The sequence below is a fragment of the Anoplopoma fimbria genome, chromosome 20 (genome assembly GCF_027596085.1).
Source record: "Anoplopoma fimbria isolate UVic2021 breed Golden Eagle Sablefish chromosome 20, Afim_UVic_2022, whole genome shotgun sequence".
NCBI lineage: Eukaryota > Metazoa > Chordata > Actinopteri > Perciformes > Anoplopomatidae > Anoplopoma > Anoplopoma fimbria.
The window spans coordinates 11,664,805-11,688,113 of NC_072468.1; the positions used below are offsets into that span (position 1 = coordinate 11,664,805).

At 43.4% G+C, this 23,309-nt stretch overlaps 1 protein-coding gene across 1 annotated transcript in view; it reads right to left on the minus strand.

Annotated features, from left to right (window-relative positions):
* Positions 1–23,309, minus strand: part of LOC129110086 (intermembrane lipid transfer protein VPS13B-like) — a 328,960-nt gene that overhangs the window by 121,752 nt on the left and 183,899 nt on the right. Inside the window, 4 exon segments of the mRNA XM_054622236.1 lie at positions 18,171–18,282; positions 18,920–19,076; positions 19,723–20,001; positions 21,005–21,146. Coding sequence (XP_054478211.1) covers positions 18,171–18,282; positions 18,920–19,076; positions 19,723–20,001; positions 21,005–21,146 — 690 coding nt within the window.

A 23,309-nucleotide genomic window follows, 5' to 3' on the forward strand; every position in this document is an offset into this window, starting at 1 on the left:
CCAAGGATCTGGCTTGCCCTCACATGGAGTCATCTTCATCAAGCTAAAGTAGAACAGGCACATACCTCAATGCTACTTTTACACTAATTAAAGGGGGAAAAAAATCATTTTTTAGCTGGAGGACGATTCCAGATCCGAAGCCTGTTGCTGCTCTCTGGTGAGGATTGACAAGTCAAACATAAAGGGTTCGCAGTCACCCAGGAACAAGAACCATTTATTCCAGCTGACGCAGTTTCAAGTAGGCAGACGATAATTGATGATGCGGCGAGAGCAGCACTGTTACAGCTGTGCCTCACATGTCATATCAGACCTGTCGACCAGATCGTCAGAAAACACATGGAACAGCGGCGCACACTCTTATCGTTCCTTAATCTTATTGATTACAAACTGATGATCAGAAATAGTGTTTTCTTTAAGACCAGAACTACACCGTACCAGGACGACACTCAAAAATAACTATGGCAAAACTGGATTAAAACATAAAACACAGTCACGCAATAGACATTTTATATCTGAGTCTCAAACCGAGATGGTAACAGTCCTCGCAGCATTCCTCCTGATTTACTCCTGCACATAAATTCTTCACTTGGTGCTCCGGCGAGGAGGGTGTTTTATGGAGCTGTAAAATTAGGCCCACTTTATGGATCCAACAGCATGAACCACTACTGTTTTTTTTCCACTTGATATTGATTAAGCGCTTTGGTATTGCCAAGCTGGTTCACATTAGCCTGCGAGCGCACATTCCCGTCACATACATTTCCTTTTTTTTTTGTTTTGGTGAAGATGCTCGTTTCTATCTGTGAAAGTGAGGGTCTTTTGGCAGAGCGCTTTGTAGTTGATTACACATCTGTTTACAGCAATTATTGAATTCTGACAAAATGTTTAAAGCAGCGAGATTACATATCAAGGCCTTATCCTTCTTCGGATAAAGACTGAAATTTTTTTCCTAAACAAAGTCATGGGGAATGATGGCCATATTTGATTAGGGTTAACGTGCACTACAGGTTTAGCAGACGGGCTGAACAAACATGTAACGGGATAGCTAAAACAGTAGGTCCTTGCTCGCTGACATTTGCCTTGACCTTAAACAACATTTTCTTCCAATTCCCTGCAGCAAACAAAGGCGGAATGAAATGGAATACAAGGAGTCGCTGCTGGAAGCTCCCCACGTAATGGAATTAAAAACTTATGTCTAAATCACAGGCTTTGAGGAGAGGGACGGGCCGGACTTTTAAGAGTACAAGAGCAGCTTAGGAGCCCGTAGTGTGGCCCAGGACTGCAAGCACTTTCTCATGAGATAGCGTCCAAATACTTCTATGTCAGTGAGGGGAAAACAGCATCAAATAATTACAATAATGTGGGGCGCACATGCTTCCTACATCAGCTAATTCTTCCTCCTCTGTAAATGGCCGCGTGAGCCAGTGTTTATAATTCTGAAGCGGATCTCGCGTTCGTCCAAACCGCCGAGTGTATTTATACAAAGTGACATTTCTATATGGGAGATTTCCCCCCTTCTCCCCCCCTCAGACTGAGGAAATCACATGGTGGGGGGAGAGAACTCTGGTGCTCACCAAATACCACTGGTGGTGCTGTTGATTTGGGGAGGGAGGGAAGAATGGAGAAAAGGTACAAAAAAAAGATGGGAGAGGGACTGTAGCTTTATTTCCAAGTAAAGGTAAATGAGATGAATGCAACTTCTCCTACATATTTCATAGTAGGTATTTTGACTTAGAAAACAACCAGGTGTTTCTAATAACATTAATGAGGGCTCCTTTCTATTCTTGTGTTCCAGTAAGCCTCAATTTTAATGCATTTTAAGACCTTGACAGAAAAAAATATAATACTCTTTCCACAGCAGACTGAGTATAGATTTAGGCTGAGCTTTATGTTTGAAATCAACTTGACAATTTTAAAAGGGGCCATTTTTCTGGATACTTTTGTATCTCCAAAACCTGACCCGCCAGATGGTTTGTTACAACGAACAATCGGAGGAGCAGTCAATGCAAACTGTTTGGAAAAGGACAGGTACATAAAAAAATACTTAGCAGGTGATTGGATGAACCATCTGTTAATGAAACTCTTACGGAAGCGAGTCGGAAGAAAAGAGAAAACATCTTTTCTATCAAGAAAAGATTTAAATGACGTTCTTTGCTCTAATTTCAATGATTAAGTACTCTCCCGTTTTGATAGAACTGATACTATTGTAGTATCCATGCTAACCTCTTTAGGAGCGGCCATTGTTGTTAAGAACGAATGGACGCCCTCATTGTGTCGTCTCACACACACCTAAGCCACGCCCCTAGCTGCCAGTAGCTCCTCTCGGGACGCTGACTGCTCCGTGTTCTGGCTTACGGGACACCAAATAGAAACATTACCAGAGAAAACAAGAGAGCTGGACTAACACAGCACCAAAGACCATGCCATATAAGTCAATTTTGTGACGAAATATTTCTCATGCAACTAGGCATCGTCTCAAAACTCAACACTTACCATGATGAAAAATAATACTGTTTAGTAAATGTTATGACCTTAAATTATTTTTAAAGATCCGCAGTAACTATCAATTACACTTGCGGTATGTATTCAAAGCAATGATTTTTGTTCAATATGAAACTGCCACCTTTAAGCACAAACGCATGAACTGAAGGAAAAACAGAATCTACTCAAGGAAACCCTCCAGAATCATCCAATTCCTCCACTTAAAAGTATCAGGAAACATGTCGACACAAATCCCTCTCATAAAGACTTTGACTGTATCTGCTGTCAAACAGCGTCCCCAATCGCACTGCTTCATTTGAGAGGCAAATGAAGCTTCTGCGGGTTGAACGAGGTGAAAGCTCTCACTTCCTGTACGCACATATATTGTGAAAGAAAGGAGAGAGAAACCCGCTGAAAGAGATTAGGAGTAATGCAGAGAAACGTGACATTAGAGGAGGTGTGGTGTGAGTGGAATGCCCTCAACAGGTTTCTGAAACGGCTGCAAAGACGGAGACCTACAGTGAGGTGAGAGTTGGAATAAAGGCTGCATTCAATTAGCCTCATCTGGAGCCCGTCACACCGAACATGTGCGGACGACAGTGTTCTCTGAGAATCAGCATTGGCCTGGTTGTTTCTGTGTTTGCTGCCACTGCACCTCGTTCCAATAAGGAGGAAGAAACATGCAGAATGTGAGAATCAGAACAAGGAGAGAGAATGAATAGAAACACTGGATTGTAGTAATTAAACTCAATGAGAACGAGAATGATAGAGACAATCTTGTGGAGGATAACAATCCTTAATAGATCATCTTTACATAATTACCTCGGCATTCATTTTCTACCCTTCTTTTAGTGTCCTTCCTCTATTCTCCTCTCACCTCTCATGCCAGGCAGTGTTTTGGTACACTGACTCCAGAACAGTGAGGAAGAAGTGGCCCCTGAGGGCCGGGCTCCTGACAAAACCACAACTCTAAACAGGCAGCACTGTGAAAATATGGCATTCGAACAACACGATGCCAAAACGTTCTGACCGCTATGCCGACATCCAAAACAGCTGCGGGCCCCGAGAACATTTAATGGAAATAAAAATAACAAAGAGAAAGAAAAGGACGGGGGAAATAAAAAAGGGGGACAAAATAATAAAAAGAAGTAGCAGGAGGGGAGTCGAAAATCAAAAACATGCAAAACAGAGCTTGGGCAGCGTCTGCTTTGAGCTGGAGAACGGAGTGGGCCTTATTTGAATCAGAAGGGACTGAGAGATGAGAGAGTCGGAGGTTCTACCAACTTAAAAGCATATTGAACAGAAGAGTATATGTAGCAAGAGGCTGCAGGGACAGATGGATATGTTAAGTGAAGGATGCTGTAGGATAGGAAGGAAAGAATGAAGGGGGGGAACCAGAGAACTACTGTTTCTGCTGAGAGAACAGTCCAGGTGTGGAGAATTAGAGGAGATGGCACATCAAACGGCGCTGTGCTCCGCACTCTTTCCTGTAGCCCCTGTGGCAGGAAATGCTCTACAGCATCCTGTGAGCTGACCAGAGAGAAACCGACGAGAGGGGGAGGGGGCAGCGAGGAGACCCAAGTGAAGTGGGAGGTGAAGGACGGAGGAGGGCACGTGTTCATCAATGACAACGTGGAGAAACGAGAGAAGGGGATGAACAGAGGAAATTCTGAAGAACGAGGAAGGGACAAAGTGAGGAGAAGGTAGGAAAACCACCACAACGTGGGTGGAGGGGAATAGGAGTGATGGATTGTGGGATACATCATGACTGGACCTTGAAGTTGTACTAGGCCTGTCAGGTTCAGATGGAGAGGGGGAAGAATTGATGAAGGCATTTTGTGTCAAACCGAGTCTCGCTCGTTGTGAAAACACATTGTCAAACTCAACTAAGGAAGAGACGAAAATCTGTTAGATAACACTAAGCTACGCTTTCTGTTCTCCACCACAATAAACTCTGACAACACTGACGCTCCTCTCTCCAACTATCATTCACGTTTCCACCGTTGTCGCTCAGCAACAAGTCACATGACACAATAACAAAAACAAGTTTTATTTCTCTGTCGGGTCCTTTCCATAATGTTGTCAGACACTTACAGTAATAATCTGAGCCTGTCAGTTGCAAAAAGAAGGACTTTTAGTGGAAGTACGTTGACGTTGAGGAGTGCAGCAGCTGCATTTCAAAACTTTCCTAATCAGTCACTTGGGCACAAAAAACAGAAGACACAAAAACAGGTTGAAAAACAGTGAAATGACCCTTTAAGCCTTTCAAAATGCAAAAAAGATAACCTTAAATTCTTTATATCAGCTCCCTAAAGTTCTTGGACAGAATACTCTGAAGGAAGGTAACACAGACCTGTGACAGGACGGAGGAGCAGGTTAAATCTTACAGTGTATGTCTCACACAGCACAGTGAGGTTTGTGGTTGAAAACATGAGTGCATGACATGGTGTGTGCGTGTGTGTGTGTGTGTGTGTGTGTGTGTGTGTGTGTGTGTGTGTGTGTGTGTGTGTGTGTGTGTGTGTGTGTGCGTGTGTGTGAGAGCGAGAACGTTTGTATGCTTCTCTGTACAGAGTCTGACATGTCGGCTTGTGATGTGTCTCCCTGTGCTGCCTGTCCAACATGTGTCTGTCAGCTGGATCTCTCCCTCAGAAAAAAAACAAAACTCTTTAAAATGCTAATAACATCAGTCCATTACCAGGCTACACACAATGTGAGGCCGTCAAAAAAAAAGAACCTCTGTTCAAAGCCCTTAATATGCCGTCTCCGCTGTTAGAGGAGGAGATGGAAAAATATCAAGGAGGGGAACAATGATGCTTTAAACACAGGCTCCTCGTCACCGCTGAGGAATGGAGGCCAGCCCTGCCAACGGACCGACGTTTTCATTTCAGCGGGAATACATGGAGCAAAGCATATTTGCTCAAGTTAATAATTTTTTTTGCCCCGGTTACATGCGGGCAGGGGTGGGGTGCTGATTGGAGGGCTATGTGTGTGTGTCTGTATGTGTGTGTGTGTGTGTGTGTGTGTGTGTGTGTGCATGTGTGTGTGTATGCGTGTGCATGTGTGTGTGTGTGGGGTGAGTTGTGGAGAGAAGAAAGGGGACCACCACAGTAGAGTTGTCTACATGGTGGCTTTGCATTTCCCTCTGCGGTTCTCTCAAACCTGCAGCTGAAGTAACATGACTGACACACACCCACTAAACACACACACACACACACACACACACACACACACACACACACACACACACACACACACACACACACACACACACACACACACACACACACACGCACTCTCACACACAGTGTACAAAACATAATACAATAATAACTCAATACCTGTAAATCTATTCTCCATTCAATTCCTTTATGTCATACAGATATTCAAAATAGAAGAACATTCTTGAGGAAAGTGTGGGCTGGTATTAAACTGGAGTGTGGTACCCAAACTTCATCGACACTTCCATATAGTTATGGATGCATTCAATCATACTGCAGGTGCATTTGTAAGGATTATTAAGAAGTGACTGCCTCCAGAGCGCAAAAACACTCGAAGGATATTCAATTTACACATGCATTTGATTTTTCAAGAAGAAAAATTGAGTTTTAAGCAAGAGGTAATAAACCCCGTGAACCAGATAGAACATATGAATGCAGAGAGACTAATCAAACACACATATTAGAGTTGTTAAAATACTGTGCATTAATTAAGCTATCCGACATGGAGAGGGACGGAGTAAAAACTGCTAGAGAAGACCAGGAGGAGGAAGACGAATCTGAGCCCGCTTCAGTGCCAGCCTCTTGGTTCTTTCAAGTCTGGTTGGGCCTCCTGGGGTCGTAATGTGCCTCTTATTACACAAGCATTAGGGCAATTACGCCACTGGTTTCACATTGGCTTCCCAGAGCCACAGAAGAGCTTGTGGCTTCACACATGGACATTTGAAAGCATCTGCACATTCCTTCTTTCTTGAGGTTGACTTCTCTCTTTTTTTCCCCCCACTCTTTCCTACATCTACTCAATCCTCAGAATGCTCTAGACCGATGTTCCACTGAGTGGCCTACTGATAACTGCTGCTTGGCAGGAGACTACCGACCACACACACACACACACACACACACACACACACACACACACACACACACACACACACACACACACACACACACACACACACACACACACACACACACACACACACACACACACACTCACACACACAGATATACATGCCTAGGACATGCTTACGAAGAGCTGTATTTATACAGAAACTCAACATCTAGGGTGCTCTTTCTTCTGGGCAAAAATAACATTACAATACAATAACACACAACTTTATTTATAATTTGTAATGATGTAACTATTACGTCTAATTTCCAAAGAGTTAAACTACTGACAACTGTAACAGCCGTACATTGTAGCTGCACACAAAGCCTAACTCCAGCTATTTCCATGTTAATCTCATTAAAAGTATCAAGACTAAGTGGAGACACACTGAGTATCAACACAGTATTCCTGACTGTCCACCTGGCCTCCACTACTGCTGTGTGACTGTCCAATCAGAGCGTCCCTGTCAGAGCAGTGACAGCCTCAAACCAACCACACAGGATGCCGGAACATCAACATGTCATGAGCTGGGGGAGAGAAAAGGAACTAAAACACAATAATGCACGAGGCTGGGGCTCGACTACACACACACTGACCCGTGTACACTAAAAACATATGCACTTACAATTTCATGCACACATCAGACTTTGACAGGGTAACACCGGTAGAATGTGTGTATCACAAGCTGCAGCGGAGCGCAGAGCTTCCTAGGTTGGTGGTACGGGTGTATTCTTAGAAGCCTTATATCCTGCTTCAGGATGAACCTTTTACACACACACACACACACACACACACATACACACACAGATATGGATGGGCCACAATCAGTGAGCGGCGTTGCCAGGCGGTCACCCCCTGGATCAGGCCCTTTCATGAGCACGGGACAGCTGAGGGGTGATCCCTCTCGCCTCTGTCAGCAAGCATCCCCGACCTGACTGACAGCAGAATGCCAAAACACGAGAGAGCGTTATCCGGGAAGCTCTGCATTGAGGTCCGTCACCTTAAGTGCCACAAAGAAAGAAAAAAAAAAAAACAGAACGCAGAACACTCTGCTTTCAACAGCAGACACTCACCCAGATGTGAAAGGGGGGACGGGACTAAAAGAGTTTATGTTCCGATGAGAATGAAAAGGCCCTTAGCAGTTCACGCTGCAGGTGGTGCTAGAGAAAGGTAATCATAATACATAGGTCCCACTTCTCAGGAGGTTGATACATTTAGAGATCCTTTCTGAAATACAAATGAAAATGATGGGTGACACTTCATGAAAGGTTGAGCTGTTCCATGAATTAAAAGGGGTTTAACCTTTGAGGAAGGTGATTTTGTCTAGGAAATGTCAAGGCAACCTTTCTCGTGCATAGGAAGCTAATAGATGCACCAGAGACAGATATTATACAAAAAGGACTTTGATCATCGCAAAGTTTTACAGAATTGAGAATGTAGATATTTTGCTTTAATTGCAAATGTCGGGTTATCATGTTGTAGTTCAGTAGTAATTATACGCTTTTAAGGGAAGAAAAAGGGGGGGGAAATGGGATTTTCCCAATGGCTTTTGGATTATTGCAGAAAATAAACATTTACAATTCTTACACATTTTGTTCAGCAAAATAATGTTCACAAATGAACACCGTTTCTTAAGACACTTACAAGCTTCAAATTCATTGAGTGGGATATTAGCTGATAAATTCTATATCGTAGAACAAACTTAAAAGTTTCTGTGTTAACCACAGACCTTATTTTGGGCATCTAACCAACCGGAAGAGCAAAAATTGCTGACTTGTTCCCAGGTTTTTAGGACTCATTCTTGGTGCCACCACAGGGAAGATTGACAAGACTTGATCCTCTTTGAAAAATAAATTTCCATATTGATTTCATGGATATCCAAAAGTTATTTTGATGGGCTGGACCAAAACTATCAGACTAAAAAACCCAGAGAAGAACTTGTCAACATGGCCCTCTCAATAGCCCCTCCACTTTGTGCCAAAAAAGAGAGGGGAAAATAAGTTGTGGTTTACTTGTTTGATTCCGCTGTGGTGAGTCCTAACAACCCCCCTTCTCTCCTTCGTCTCTACTTTCTCTGCACATTACATCGGATTCATGTGCAAAAAATGTGCCATAAAAATGTATAGTAGGGCCGGGGCTGGGGTTCTCTCCCTCCTAATCCCCCTAAACCTCTAACTGCAGGCTGAGGAGTACAAGTGTTGTGGCGCAATCTTCTCACAGAGCGGAGGGCCCTGAGAATAACATCACAGAGGCCACAGATATTTATGGAATGAACCACAGGCTGTACACAGAAGTCAGCAGACACCACAACACAGCACACAAGACCCTGTATACAGCTCCCTGCTCATATACAGCATAAGACGCTGTGAAGTGTAGCGCTGCGGTCCAAAGCTCTCCAATGATAGACCAGTGGAATTAGAGGGACAGAGAGAGATGACAAAGATACAATATGATATACAGGTAGATAGAGGCGGCCATAAAATCTGTGATTTTATTGTCCATGTGAGCTTTACTTATCAACTGTTTGAGGACCACAAAAGTCGTGGAGCCCACCCTTAAAAAGACCGATGGCCTTACACAGAGCGGTTGACTTGATTGAACGCAGTGGTCAGGTACTCTGGTTCGCAGATCAAAGATCAAATCCACTAACATTCATCTGGTTTCCTCTGTTCTGCCACGTAACATAAGCTCCAAAAACTTAAACCAAGTCTTCCTCTCCCTCCCTCTCTCTTACAGCCACAGAGGCAACATGGCGTTTTCTCCCCGCTTCCAGGAAATCACCCAGCATGTCATATGATATGCTCGCCTTGTTGTGTGGGAGACACAGAAGTATATCTATCACACCAGTTCCCACTGAAGAGAACGACAAATATCACTTTGTCGAAAGCAAAAAAAAAAAAAAAAAGGTGAAGGGGGACATATTCCGCCGTCCAAGCCACAGCGGTATTCAGTGGCTGAGTCTAAACTTCCTTTTCGCATTACGACACGTTGTTCAGAGGGCGGTTTCAACATGAGCCCCGTCAAGCCCACACTCCCAGGCTCATCTGTCGGCTCTGCGCTGGCCATCCTGTCTGAATCAAAAACATAAATTCCCGGAGCAAGCTTTAATAAAAGGGGGCGTTTGATTTACTGTGGGCAGCGGCTGTCCCCCGTTCTTAAAACAATTTGATGTTGCATTAATCCTGAGTGTCAGGACCATGTGAAATATGTCCACTGCGTTTACCAGCACCAGGTGTTTCATTTGCTGGACTGACAAAAAAACAATGTTTATCCTGGCTGACCCTCCGATCCTTGCTTATTTTATCTTCTTCTTCCTCTGCAGGAGAGAGGGAGAACATGGGTGTACAGCGACAGCAAGAGAGTAGCGGAGAGAGGGAGAGAAACAAATGGAGACCAAATGATTTACAGTTCACAAAGAAAAGGTGTAGCTTTCCTCATCTTAGTTGGATGTCTTTTTTTCTCAGCCTCCCAGGCCTGAACAGAGCAGAGCAAGGATGAGGAGCCCTCAGAACCATTCTTGTTGATGACATATTTTACATTATCAGCCAGTGAACCTCTGTCTGACTGCAGGGTGGGTCTGATATAGAATGCCGGAGGAATGAGTCCTAAATTCCCTCTTCTCAAAGTCAGTGGGTTTTATGAATGGGCTTTTGGTCAGATGCCTAAAATAAGGTCTGTGGTTAACACAGAGATTTTAAAGTTTGTTCTACAATATAAAATTCATCAGCTAATATTCCACTCAAGAAATTGGAAGCTTGTAAGTGTCTTAAGAAACACGCTTCAAAAATCATAAAAATGTTGTTCATTTGTGAACATTATCTTGCTGAACAAAATGTGTACGAATTGTAAACGTTTCTTTGCCACAGAGCTTATTTTCTGCAATAATCCAAAAGCCATTTGGAAAATCCCATTGGCTGTGTTTTCAGCTTCAACAAATTCTCACGGCTCAGTGCTATTTCCCCTTTTTCTTCCCTTAAAAGCGTATAATTACTACTGAACTACAACATGATAACCGGACATTTGCAATTAAAGCAACATATCTACACTCACGTTAAGACAATGGTGCAGTACCGAAAGGGATTGCTGTAATAACATATATTTAAGTGGATATACTCACATGAACCAGCTGAGAGATCAGAACAGCTAGTTAGCCAAACAAGTACCAGTGAAATTAAAGAGATTTACTAAGTTGGTTTGGTTTTGCCCACAGTTCTGCGTTAATGACACGCCAGGCATATTTTCACAAAAACACAAAATTTAGAACTTGACTTGGTAGTAAAGATCCTCTGATTATATTTTTAAAACCCAGAGTGTGGAGACGGAAATAGATGAAGAGAACTTTGATTCAAAGGTCTCATGTCTGGCTGGGTAATCCCCACAGACACCACTTTTACTGTTTAAAATGCTACTTTGCTTACCCAAAGTACTGAGTAGCAATGTTCTACACCAGCAGGGAGAAGAACTGAGAAGTTCTACAACATCCCTCCTTTCAGCACTACTATGACAAAGCGTCCCTTTGGAGCATCACAAACATTTTTGTCGCTCATCATTTATGCTGCTCTGCAGAGGCAGTTTATGAAGGTCACACCAAAGTCTGGTTTTATTCCGGTAATACAGATATTACGATCGTTGCCTCTGAAAAGAGTTTACATTAAACCTGCTCGGCAGCCGGGGCAGTTTTGAAAGCAAGCCCCTAAATCAGTGTATATAAGTGCAGGTCCTGAGTGTCACTGTGTGTGGCCCCGAGCAACTCCTCTCCTCTCTGCCGCCACAGCGGAGCAAAAGCTGGCGCACTTTTGTTTTTGCTGGTGTAAACAAACGGGGAAATGGGGCACTTGGCAGCCGACCGGAGTGAGTGATGAGGCAAGTGTGCACTGAAGCATCTAATTAATAATTTGCTGGGAACTCTGCTTTTTTTTATGAGGAAAAGAAAGAGGAGGAGGAAGAAAAGGAAGAGGGAGACCAGCTGAGAGCGTAAAAAAAAGAATGTAATTTCAAATGAAAAAAGAAAAGATATCAAGAGAGCCGCAGCTGTCATACAGACGCCTGAAAGGATCATTCTGTCTTTTGCCCCGATGTGAGAACAAGAGATTAGAAAGAATAAAACTCCTAATCCTACTACTGAAGCAGCAGCAGCACCACCACCAGCAGCAGCACCAACAGCAGCATTAGCACGGTGCAGCAGCAGCATTAGCAGCAGCAGCATTAGCAGCAGCAGCATTAACAGCATTAGCAGCAGCAGCAGCAGTATTAGCAGCACTAGCATTAGCAGCAGCAGCATTAGCAGCACTAGCATTAGCAGCAGCAGCATTAGCAGCACTAGCAGCAGCAGCAGCAGCAGCAGCAGCAGCAGCAGCAGCGAACCCCGGTGACCGGCGGTGAATTTACCGAGGTGTCTGCTGACGCTGTGACAGGTCTGCACCTTTGAGCGCAGCCGATGTGCTGAGGGCCTATGAGAAGCTTTATTCCACACCTCGCCTTCACCCCTACTGCCTCAAACTAATAAAGTAGATATATTACCCCAGCTGCTGCTGAATGAACAAACACTGAGAACTAACAATGATGATTAGCAGATCTAGTCATGTTAAAATAAGTTATAACATATTCAGTACAGATGAGCCCACTCAGTTCTATTAAATTCTTTACATTTATACATCTTAAGTTACTCTTAAAGAGACAGTTGTATGTCTTTTCACAGAACTTAAACAGACGGTTCATCCCAAAATCAATAATTAAAGACTTTTCCTTTTACCTGTAATTTATCAATCTAGATTTTTTTTGCTCTGAGCTGTCTTGTTTTGAAGATATCTGAGTAACAAAATCATGATTTCTGGAAAGAGACATTGCTGCTGAGTTTTTCAAAGGTTTTTTTTGGTGCTTTGAGCTCAACAAGCCGAGCCCCTTTTAGTCCCATTATATTGGAGAGAAGGCAGACATCTCTACGGCCAATATCTCCAACACTCTCTAACTCAAAATAAAACAATCTAAAATGATAAATAGTACTATAAGTTAGAGGAAAAACAGATATTTTTGAGTTTGGTGTGAACTGTCCCTTTAAGTTCTGTGAAAAGTCATTTATTGATCATATGTGATGAAAGACGTTTTCTTTAAATCTGCATATGAGCGTGTGACGACAGTTTTTACAAATACCATGTTACATACAGAGTGACAGTTCACCACAAATGCAACTTACATGGTAAACTCCGTATTACCTTGTTGGTTTTAGAGTATGACAGGAGTACATTAGTTTACCAGGAACACCGGGCCGAGTATTCAAAATGTTGTAATGCAAAACCAACTTTAAGAGCCCTGAATGCAGCAGAGATAGCAGCGAAAGCAACTTTTAATTCTGTAAATGAATTTTGCAAAAATATGGATCCATTTACTGTAGAAGGCAAACTGAAACACCACTGCTCTCCCAAACGTTTCTGACCAGGTCAATCCATTACTGTCAGGTTGTAGGAGAGAGTGGAACAGCCCCCCCACCACCTCTCTGGGGGGCTTGTATCCCCTCACATGACAAGGATGTTCCTAGAGGAGGAGAAGGGTGCATACAACAGAGTGCCAGGGAGGTTTATTGGTAACAGGCAGGGCCCTGGCTTCAGCAGGCTGTGTTTATCTGCGGAGGGGAGATCCCCATCACAACCACTTATTAGGACATATATGTGGGCTCAGCCAGGCAGCCATTCAACAGCAATAACGGGCTTGCTCGCTGACCACAGTGTGCTGGGACTGGGACCAGTCTAACCGACACTAGAGCGAGAGAGTGGAGAGGAAATAACAAATAGACATGGAGAAGGAGAGAAATAAAACAATATAAAAAGAAACATGGGAGGTAAAAAGGGCAGCAGAAGGTGAGGAAGGGTGGAAAGCAATTGATGGAAGTGTGAAAAAGCTCTATTATGACATATAAAAATACTGCAGCCAAAAAGAAAGAGCCTGCAAGGGAAGGCGGAGAGGAGGAATATGACAATATTGGGGGAAAAGACGAGGGCAGGAAAGGAAATAACAAAAAGGAGCGGAAGAGACAGTAACATTAAAAAAGAAGGTTGGGGGAGGGAAGGAAGAAATGAAGGTGGAATGATGGAGAAAGAGTGAGGAGAAAAGGGGGAATAGAAAACTGCTGATGAGAAAAAGAGATAGAATGAAGAAAGGCAAAATATAGACACAAACAAAATATGGAGAAAATAAGGATAATGAGAAGTTAGGTGATGGGGACATATAACAGCTAAAGAGGTAGAGTGAGTTATGAGCTCCAGAGACAAACATGGGATGAGGAAAGACATGCTACAGACACATTTTGGAAAGTGTGTGAGAAAAAGAATCACAGGAGGAGCCCGTGGATGCAGCCACATCACTTTGACTTGGCCCTGCATCACCACCAACGCAGCAGCCGTGTCTGCCGTTACCGTGGAAACGCAGGCATGCTCGCTAATCCAAACAAAAAAACAAAAACATATTTTGCGGCGGCGGGATGCTTCCCCCCCTCGAGTCTCTCTCGGACAGACCATGAGGTAACCGAGCATGTGATGGAATCTGGAGCTGTGTCATTGAGGTGTGGGGATGTCGGGAAACTGCAGGATATTTTAAGACACAAACACACGGAAACATGTGCAGACACATGGATGCAAGCATGGCAAATAGAGAGGGACCAAGATTTAGTTCATTTTTCATTATTTTCCTTGGATAGTAACAATTCAACTGAGTATTAAGTTATTTTCTCTTTTAAAAACACAGTTGTCCAAGTAGCAGTTATTAAGCATAACCCTGTCTATCCAAACTCCTACTGTATTCTAACAGAAAACACTGAGTTGTGTTGTAAAAATCAGTAACAAGCTTATTATAGCCCCATTTAAAAGAAATCAACATATAGAGAGTATGTTTGCGTGTGAATCTATGAATAATATGAAGGGATTTTAAATCTTTAGTTGCATTAAATAATTAATTAATCTTGACCTACAAATAAACTAAGAAAAAACCCCCAGCTTAAACACAATACAGCATGTTAAAAATATTTTGGGGGTGTTTAAATTAATATTCATTGCAGTTGATAAAAGGTCAGTCTTTGAAAAAAAAACCAGACACTTTAACATTTGTCTCTCTGCCCTTTAAAAAGGGGACACTGAATCTACACATGGTACTTGAAAAGAGTGGTCCCCATTCACCCCGGCATACAAGAAGCTTTCAATTTAAGTGTTCCATAAGTAAAAAAATCTCATTGGAAAAAAAAAGAGTAGAAAAACAGAGAGAATGAGAGGAGTGGGGAAGTAAAAAGATCTGTGAGATTTTTACTGAGGGCCCAAACCACAAGAAAGCCCCGGGCTGAATGCATGCTGGACATTCCCTGGGCCGGTGCTCATGTACTTGGAAAAAGCCCGCTTTTTTTTTCAAGGCAGGAAAAATGATTTCAGCTGTGTAAATTGACAGCGGCCTTGTAGCCGAAGACGGAGAGGGAGAGGGAGGAAATAAGCACGCAGCTCCGTGTCATAATTCCTGCTTAGCGGAGAAGCCGCTTTGGGGAGGGGACCGGCCTCCTTCGGGGGAACAAGATTCAACATCACATGATCAAATGCAGCGGTGTTAATCGTTACCAAATGAACCTGGCAGTGGATATCGACTTAGCTTCAGCAGCTTTACAGTCACACAGGTTTATTTGACCTTCTTTGAGGAAATCCATCGGGGCTAAATGATAAATACGCGCTGTGCTCTGGAAGTTCTGAGGATGGAAGGGAAGCCGGGGAGGTTTGAAGTGTGTCAGAAGATGGTGTTAGTTGGAGCAGTGCTCCATCAGAGGGCGTTTATTTTAGTCTACACTCTTCGTTTTCTCTCGCAGGGTGGCATTACAGTAAATCCTTCTTTAAGACGCCGCGAGGCGATCATTTCATGTACAGTAGACAATAACAGCACGGCTGCTCGGATCAGTCGTTCAATTATGACAACGGATGTAATTAGTGGCGGGCTTTAAACAGAACTTCAGCAAATGGCTACCGGCATCCCGCAGACATATTTCTCCCTATGGCCACGGTCGGTTCCAGATTGTAAACACACATTGGTTTGCATGATTACAGACTCCCGCTCTGACTTTCTCTATGCGACTTGGGGGAGCACACGCAGAGGATCTCCCCGCGCAGATGAAGCACGACTTCGCCGACTCCCTGATCTCAGGGTTATCAATCATGTGACCCCGGGAGCGCGATCGACCCAAAATTGGAGGGGGCAGATGTGAACGGGGGAAGGTGGTGAGGAGAATGCACGGTTGGACGTGGAAGAATGAACACAGAGAGCGGTCTGACATAATTCCCGGGTTTGTGCTGCAGAGAGGGAAGTGGTGGCTCTGGGCTTCTGTGTGTGGAGGTTAAGCCAATGTGGGCGTGTTCGTACACACGGCCAGTGCTGCTAGTGTGTGTGTGACACCAGTGTGCATGTGTGCACTGGTGTCACACACACTGGCTGTGCATAGGTACAGCGATGCCGATGTGTCTGTTGCACATCTGGGTGTGAATGTATGACTGAGCGCATTGTGTGTGTCCGACTGTGTGCGTGCTGCGGAGTGGAGTGGCGTGTTTCGCGTCCAGGCCAGGGCGGAGCTTCGTGCGAGGCCATCCATGTCTACGAGCAGATGTTGGGCACCACAGCCACAAGAGCCACCGGCCCTCTAACTACCACAGGCGGAACATAACTGGCCAATATGGAGGTTAAAAATTGCATGGCTGGTCTCACTGGTTTCTTGGGGTGAAAAACGTCTTGAGAAAATCTCCAGATTATTTTCCATGCCCACAAGATCGTCATTTATCATCTGACATGATAACAACACGGCCAACGTGTCAACAAACTTCCTCCATGGAACTGTTGCCGTGGAAACAGAGTATTACTACCCATAAACTGTGCTAACTTGCACCAAAACAGAGAGCAAACATTTCAGCTAAGTGCACTGTGTGAGACTAGAGGGGATGAAGAAAAAGACAAGAAAACACTCCCCAAAAGTCCCGGCAAAACAGTAGCTATGGTTACTGATCAATACCATCTCTGCTCCAATACATCAAACAAGCAAATGAGAGACTTCGAGGAAGATAGCTTGGCTACTCTGGAAGACATTTGGCCAATGTTGGACAGATCATGGTATTCCTCTGCATATTGACGGTTACAGATTGTCATGCATGCACATACTCCCCTTTTCCCTCCCTTCTGCATGTAATCTCCCTGCATGTGACACTTCCACAGGCCAGAGGAGAACTGAAGCCTAAAGTGGCCTTACCCCTCCTTTTGTCCACCTTTCCTTTCTTTTTATTTTCCTCCACTTCACGTCTTGTGTCAAGCTCACATCTCACTTGCAGCTGCACAAAGCATTTGGCACCACTTTTATCTCCCTCATTACATGTGTTTGCCAGCTCTGTATCTGCCCGTTCACACTACTGCTCTCTCTCTCTCTCTCTCTCTCTCTCACACGCAAACACAGACACACAGACACAGACACACACACACACACACACACACACACACACACACACACACACACACACACACACACACACACACACACACACACACACACACACACACACACACACACACACACAAGCTGTGGGGCTGCGGTTTGTTGAGGCAGCTATGACACAATCCAGATTCTTTTAGCTGCCTATAGCAGGGAAATGTGTTTTGCAAAGAGCTATTTCCCTCAGAAGTCCAGATTTTCCCTGCCTTGTTGCTTTGATCCACATGGCACGGTGGAGGTTGAGGGAGGGGGGGCTTGTGTCAACAGTCTTGTGTTTCGGCTTGAGGGCCCAGCAGACCCCCAAAGTGTCACTCATTGCTCCCTGTCACTGCTGTGGCGGCTTAACACCACTACATGGCGCTGCCACTCGCTGCGCCCTAAAAACGGCTGTAGAAGTGCACCCTTGACACCAAAACACACTTGCCTCACAACAGCTTTTATGGAGTGCGACTTTAGGTCAAGACAAATTTGAATGGCACCTTCAATGGACTGTGGTCAAATAGCAAGTGTCGTGGTGGTCTAATTCTAGCAGCGGAGTGTGTTTTCAAAGAAGAATGTGAGAAAGCTGCGTGAGTGTAATGAGATGTAATAGCAGAAGAGGTGTAAGTTCAAATGTGTAACAGAGGGAGGGGGAGACTGTGAGGTAGACTCAGTCATAAATATCCTGCACATTCTCTTGAAGCTACGGAAGACCTGAAGGGCCAGTGAGAGAAAAAAGGTCTAGGTCTGATCTACAACATATTCTCTCTTGTGTTTATGACTAAAGGTGAGAAAGGTGAGAAAAAAAAAGCTTTTGGCAGGATAATCTTTGTTAGTTTATGATTCGTTTGATTTGTGAAACAGGTGGAACAAAATTATTTGGCAGGTGTTTTTTTTTGTTGTTGAAGTTGTCAGGATCATGTCTCCATGCCTTCTAAACACAAGGTACATATATAGAATGTGTTAGAAGTGACGTAAATTTAAATTCCCCTGGAAGAAGCTTTTAGTTCTATTTAGAGCGTGGGGTAGTGGTGCACTTCAGCCTCTTGTAGTTGAAATAAGTATTACAAAAACATACACTTCTTAGAGGTTGTAGTGAGAAGAGAGTTGGTCTTACTGGTAGATGTCCTTCCTTAGCACAGTGCGGGTCAGGGGGTTATCGGCCTGAGGAGCCATGCTGAGGGAGCCCAGCTTTAAGACCAGGGTGTCCTCTCTTTTCCCCTGGGGATCTAGGGAGACACACACACAATCAAATACACCCAATATGGAGAGACACAAACACCAAGTGGCCGCTTTATTAGGTGCCCCTGTATGATCCACTGTAATTCAATGCAACAGCTTTGCCATAAATTCTATCTTGACGGAATTTATTATGTTTTTGCTGAGCGTTGTTTTTAATTTATCATCTTTTATTGATGTTGTAGTTTGCAGGAGTGTTGTACTGGACTGGAGGTGTTTCATTCTTTTGCTCTCCATATTTCTATTCATGAAAGGGGGCAGAATATTAAAGACCACACACGCGCACACGCACACACACACACACACACACACACACACACACACACACACACACACACACACAGCCTTACCACTGTTAGTCATTACTACAAACAGACAAGGATTTGGTATTCTGTAGGAGTGTATATAACTGTGGTTGGTTCTTCTGAACCTCAACTATTTCTCATAGCAAATGTCTAATGTGGCGGCTCTGCTATGTCTGGGCGGCCATGACGGGGACTTTCATGCAGGCACCACAGACTAGAAGGATCTAAAACATAGCCTGTGACATAACACTGTCCCATTGTTTGTTTTCCATGTGAAAAAACACACAAGGGAGTCTTCAAAAGCGACAAGATCTTCTCTGACCTGAGACGGCGTGTTTGTCCTGTGACCCGTGGCAGAAGACCCGGATCACGCTAGTGTTGATGTACATGAGAGGCAAACACCGGGAGGTCAGAGTGTGGCTTCTCATTGGCTGACCGGCTGACTTCCCGCGCTCCCTGTAGCGTCTTGGTACCGTGGCCTGGAAAGACATCAATTCAAAAATATAGCTTTGTTGTTTTAATGGCTGTGCCATATAAATAAAAGTCAATAAGTCCCCATCATGGAGTAGCCTATCAAAGTGCAAGAATAAGATAAGATAATCCTTTATTAGTCCCGCAGCGGGGACAATTTACAGGATTACAGCAGCATAGAGTATAGTGCAAACAAGAGACATAGTAAAAAACAAGATCAAAACAAGTATTATAAATAAGTAATAAAACAGTAAAGAATATTAAATAAGTTAAAAAAGTAAAAATCCACAATAACTAAAATATTATATATACAGACAGAATAGTTATTGTATTGCACAATGTATTTATTGTGAGTTAGTTTAAGGTAAAGTTTGAACCTATTGTAAACACATGAATGTTTCTTTAAGGTGTTTAACTCATACAATATATTTATTCTATAAATGCAAAATCATTTTAAAATAATTAAAATTTTGAGGTCATTTGACTGAGACTATAAACCTTCTGTACATTTCCCGGTTTCCCAAAGCACCGCAAAATGAATCTAAAAAAAGCATTCAATGTCGACATATATATCCATTAACACGTTAAAAATGAAAATATTAATGATTAGTTATTGTGAAGCCTACAGGAACTGATAGACACTGTCTTTCCTACCTGGAAAACTCCAGCTACAGTAGCCAGTAAGGGACATGAGAGCACCACATCGAAGGGCTGTGCTGTCAGCAGGATCTCCCTCAGGTACTGAGGTGAGCCGTCCGCCAGAGGATCGGCCGTCAGCCGCTGGCTGGCAGTGGTGGCGCCGCCGCAGCCGCGCGTCGGCCGCTCGGGCCGGGTGGTGAGTTTGTGACGGACGTTTTTGGTGACGGCCTGGGTGTACGTGATGGACAGGAAGCCGTGCTGCTGGTGGGAGCCCTCCAGGACTTTGGCTGCAGTCTGGCCAGTGGTCAGACGGGAGAAATCACACTGATGATTCGTATCAATACAATGAGCACAGCAGAAAAAAGTCTTCAATTGCTCAGCGTTATTTCGGTCTGATTTCTTGGCTGACGGTTAGGCCCACTGAAAATACCATACCTCTTGCCTTTACAATACAAATACTTTTTGAGTGAAATTTCTCCAATTAAATGACGTATGCGGAAATAACTGGGCCAGTTTTTGCCTTAACCTCAGCCAAAAAAACAGACCCCTGTGTTACCAAACACAACTCTATTAAAAGCCAAGCTGAAGCTACTAGCAAAAAAGGGTTTGAGATAAAAATGTATTCAAATTTATTTGTATTGTAATTTAGATTGGATCATCAAATCAGCCAACTTTATGAGAAGCAATTGACGGACTTCAGCTGAACTCTGAGGCTGAATTATTTCAGATTTATCAGATATTCAACTTTATGGGTGATTTGCAAAGCAAATGCAGGGTAAAAATCACTTAAATGCCAATTGAGTAGAAGAAAATAATCTCAAACTGTTGCATGATTAGGAGAAAGGTAGATCTTCTTAAGACATTGGTGTAAAGTCTGCAAAAACATCCAGTAACAGTGGACTTTATAGCTGCTAAGAAAATAATTTATACATGTCTAAAAGCATAACATCTGCACCATTTGGGAGATATTCTGTAACAAAATATAATTAAGTACATATATTAAAACAAAACAAGTTTAGAGTACATTCCTCAGAGTTTAGAGTGTGTTATATAAGTACCCATAGAGGTATTTTCATGTAAAGCACTGTGTAAATGATTAGTACTAATTTGTGACTGCTACCATTACTATAGTTAAGGATCGGAGGATCATTTCGAAGCAACATTATAATAACTTTTTGAAACCAAATGAAAGCACTGTATTCTGAAGCCTTTCTGAGGAGCACACAGAACCTGTTTGTCCCACTGTTACTGGAGGTTCAGCAGGGTCAGCTGAAAAGGAGAAGAGATGGATTCTTACAGGAGGGAAAAAGCCAGAGAAGTGGCTGAAAGATTCTTGCTTGCTGACGGGTCGAACCAACACAGTGCGTCTGTTCAGCTTGTCAGTGCAAGAGAGGACCACTCCTCCACAGCCGCCCGAGCTCCGAACACCCTCCTCCGTACTGGAGGTGAGGAGAGGAAAGGGGAGAGGAGGCAGGTGCCGAAAGGGACAGAGAAGGCAAGAAGTCATGGGGAGGGGGGCAAGGAAGATAATGATATAAATATAGATAGAGAAGAATGAAAAGAAAGAAAAATGCAAGAAACCTCAAGATAAATTTGAAAAAATGAAATATAGAACTGATTAAAACCAAAAGGAGTTGCAGCAGCTTGAACCAGCTGACATATTGTGGAATGGTCTTATACGATCCAGTAAAATTACAACATTAAAGCAACCGTTGCATTCTGGGATGAGCAGTATTTTGATTGGGATAAAGTAGGCTACAATTTAAGAGCCTTTCAAATCCCTAACCTGTACACAGAATAAATGCTGTTGATGCCTCTCATCATTTAATCTAGTGTACATTATCTAATGCTTAATTCAGTTGCTTAAATAATGTAAACTGTGCTCTAGCCAAACAACCCACAATGTGTCAAACATCGCAACTTGGTCAGTGCTCCCTTTAGCGTCTGTATGTGACACACCGGGCTTAAACCTATTACACGCTCAGAGCAACTGACAAGAGCGAGGTACACAGGGCTTATGAGAGTGGTGTTGATGGTTCAAACAAACACAGGACTTCTGGACAGGAGACAGCTGTTCTTATCACACGTGCAAAATCAAGTAAATGTTGACATTTTTTTGTCTTTGTCGGGTGGTTGTGTCATTCGTCACGTGACTCGTTAGTAATGCGAGTTGTTTGTGTCGTGAGCTGTAAATATCTTTATTCGCACGATTTGTTGGTGACGTTACTCACGTGAGTTGTTAGTGTCGTTAGCCACAAGAGTCATTAGTCCTGTTAAGTTGTTGGTTAAGTGAGTTGTTGGTGTCCTTTGTCATGTGACATTAGTCACGTGACTAACTGTAGTCGCTAGTCCTCTTGACTCATTTGTCACTCGCTAGTCATTTGAATCATTAGTGTCATGAGCTTTTTGTGTTGTTGGTGTGGAAATGTGTTCATGTTGTTAGTGATGTGAGTCGTTATTGTCGTGAATCGTTAGTGTTGTTAGTCACCTGAGTCGTTATTAAGATGTTCATGTTGTTAGTCATGTGAGTCGTTGCATTGTTGGTCACCTGAGCGATTATTGTCGTGAGTTGTTGTAGTGTTGTTAGTGATGTGACTCCGGGAAGTCGCTAGACACTTGACTCGTTTATCACTCGCTAGTCACGTGAGTTGTTAGTAAGTCAAGTTAACGTCCATCACGCTCTTTTTTTAAACCTACCTATGTGGTTGTGTTGCTTAAACCTAACTTCAAGTGAGGACGAAAGTTTTTGAAGAGACACTATGCATGTAAAGAGTGTATAGTTACACGGAGTCCCTAAAATGTCCAAAACTGACATTAGAAACTTTAACTTTAGTGTCAAAGTTTGAAGCCTAGGAGGACTGACCAAGAATAGGTATTAGACACATTGCAGGGAGATGGTGCTGATCCAACACATTACCATGCGTTGGGTACAAGTATAAGACCATCACCAGAATAAGAGTTCATCAAAATGGAGACCCATGTCCAAGTCTCCCCACACGCACACGCGCACACGCACACGCACACACACACACAGAAGAATGGTTGTCACCAGATTTCATTGGCTTAATTATCTACCCAATCAGAGCCGCTGGAGAGACAGGGGAATGTTTTGCTGTAAATTGGAATTATTTGCAATTTTGTTTTGTCTTCATGGATATTTTAAGGTGTATTAATTTATTACACTCGCGTACACCTTGCGTTATAGCCCAAAAGTAATGCTTTTCATTTATTTTCCTGTCTGTCCAGCATGAACGGAGATGAATGACCTCGATTAGGAGCAGCAGAACAGCAGAGGCACAGTGTATACAGGCCTAAGGGCGGCTGCTATGTCCTGTTTGTGACGGGCAGAAGCCTCACCACGGCTGTCTCCTTGCACTGCAGAATGAGTCCTTCATAGTGGCCAGAGTGCAAGCCCTGCCCTGGTCTGGAGAGACACACAAGGGCATGCTTAACTTGGGCATCTGGGAGTACTCATACTGTTGTGACACGGGACTGATGATATCTCTTTAATGGCTTAATTACATTTAGATAAGCAAACCACAGGCTGATACTAACATTTTTATCAAACTTGCAGCAGCGGAGGCACACTTTGAGACTTAAAT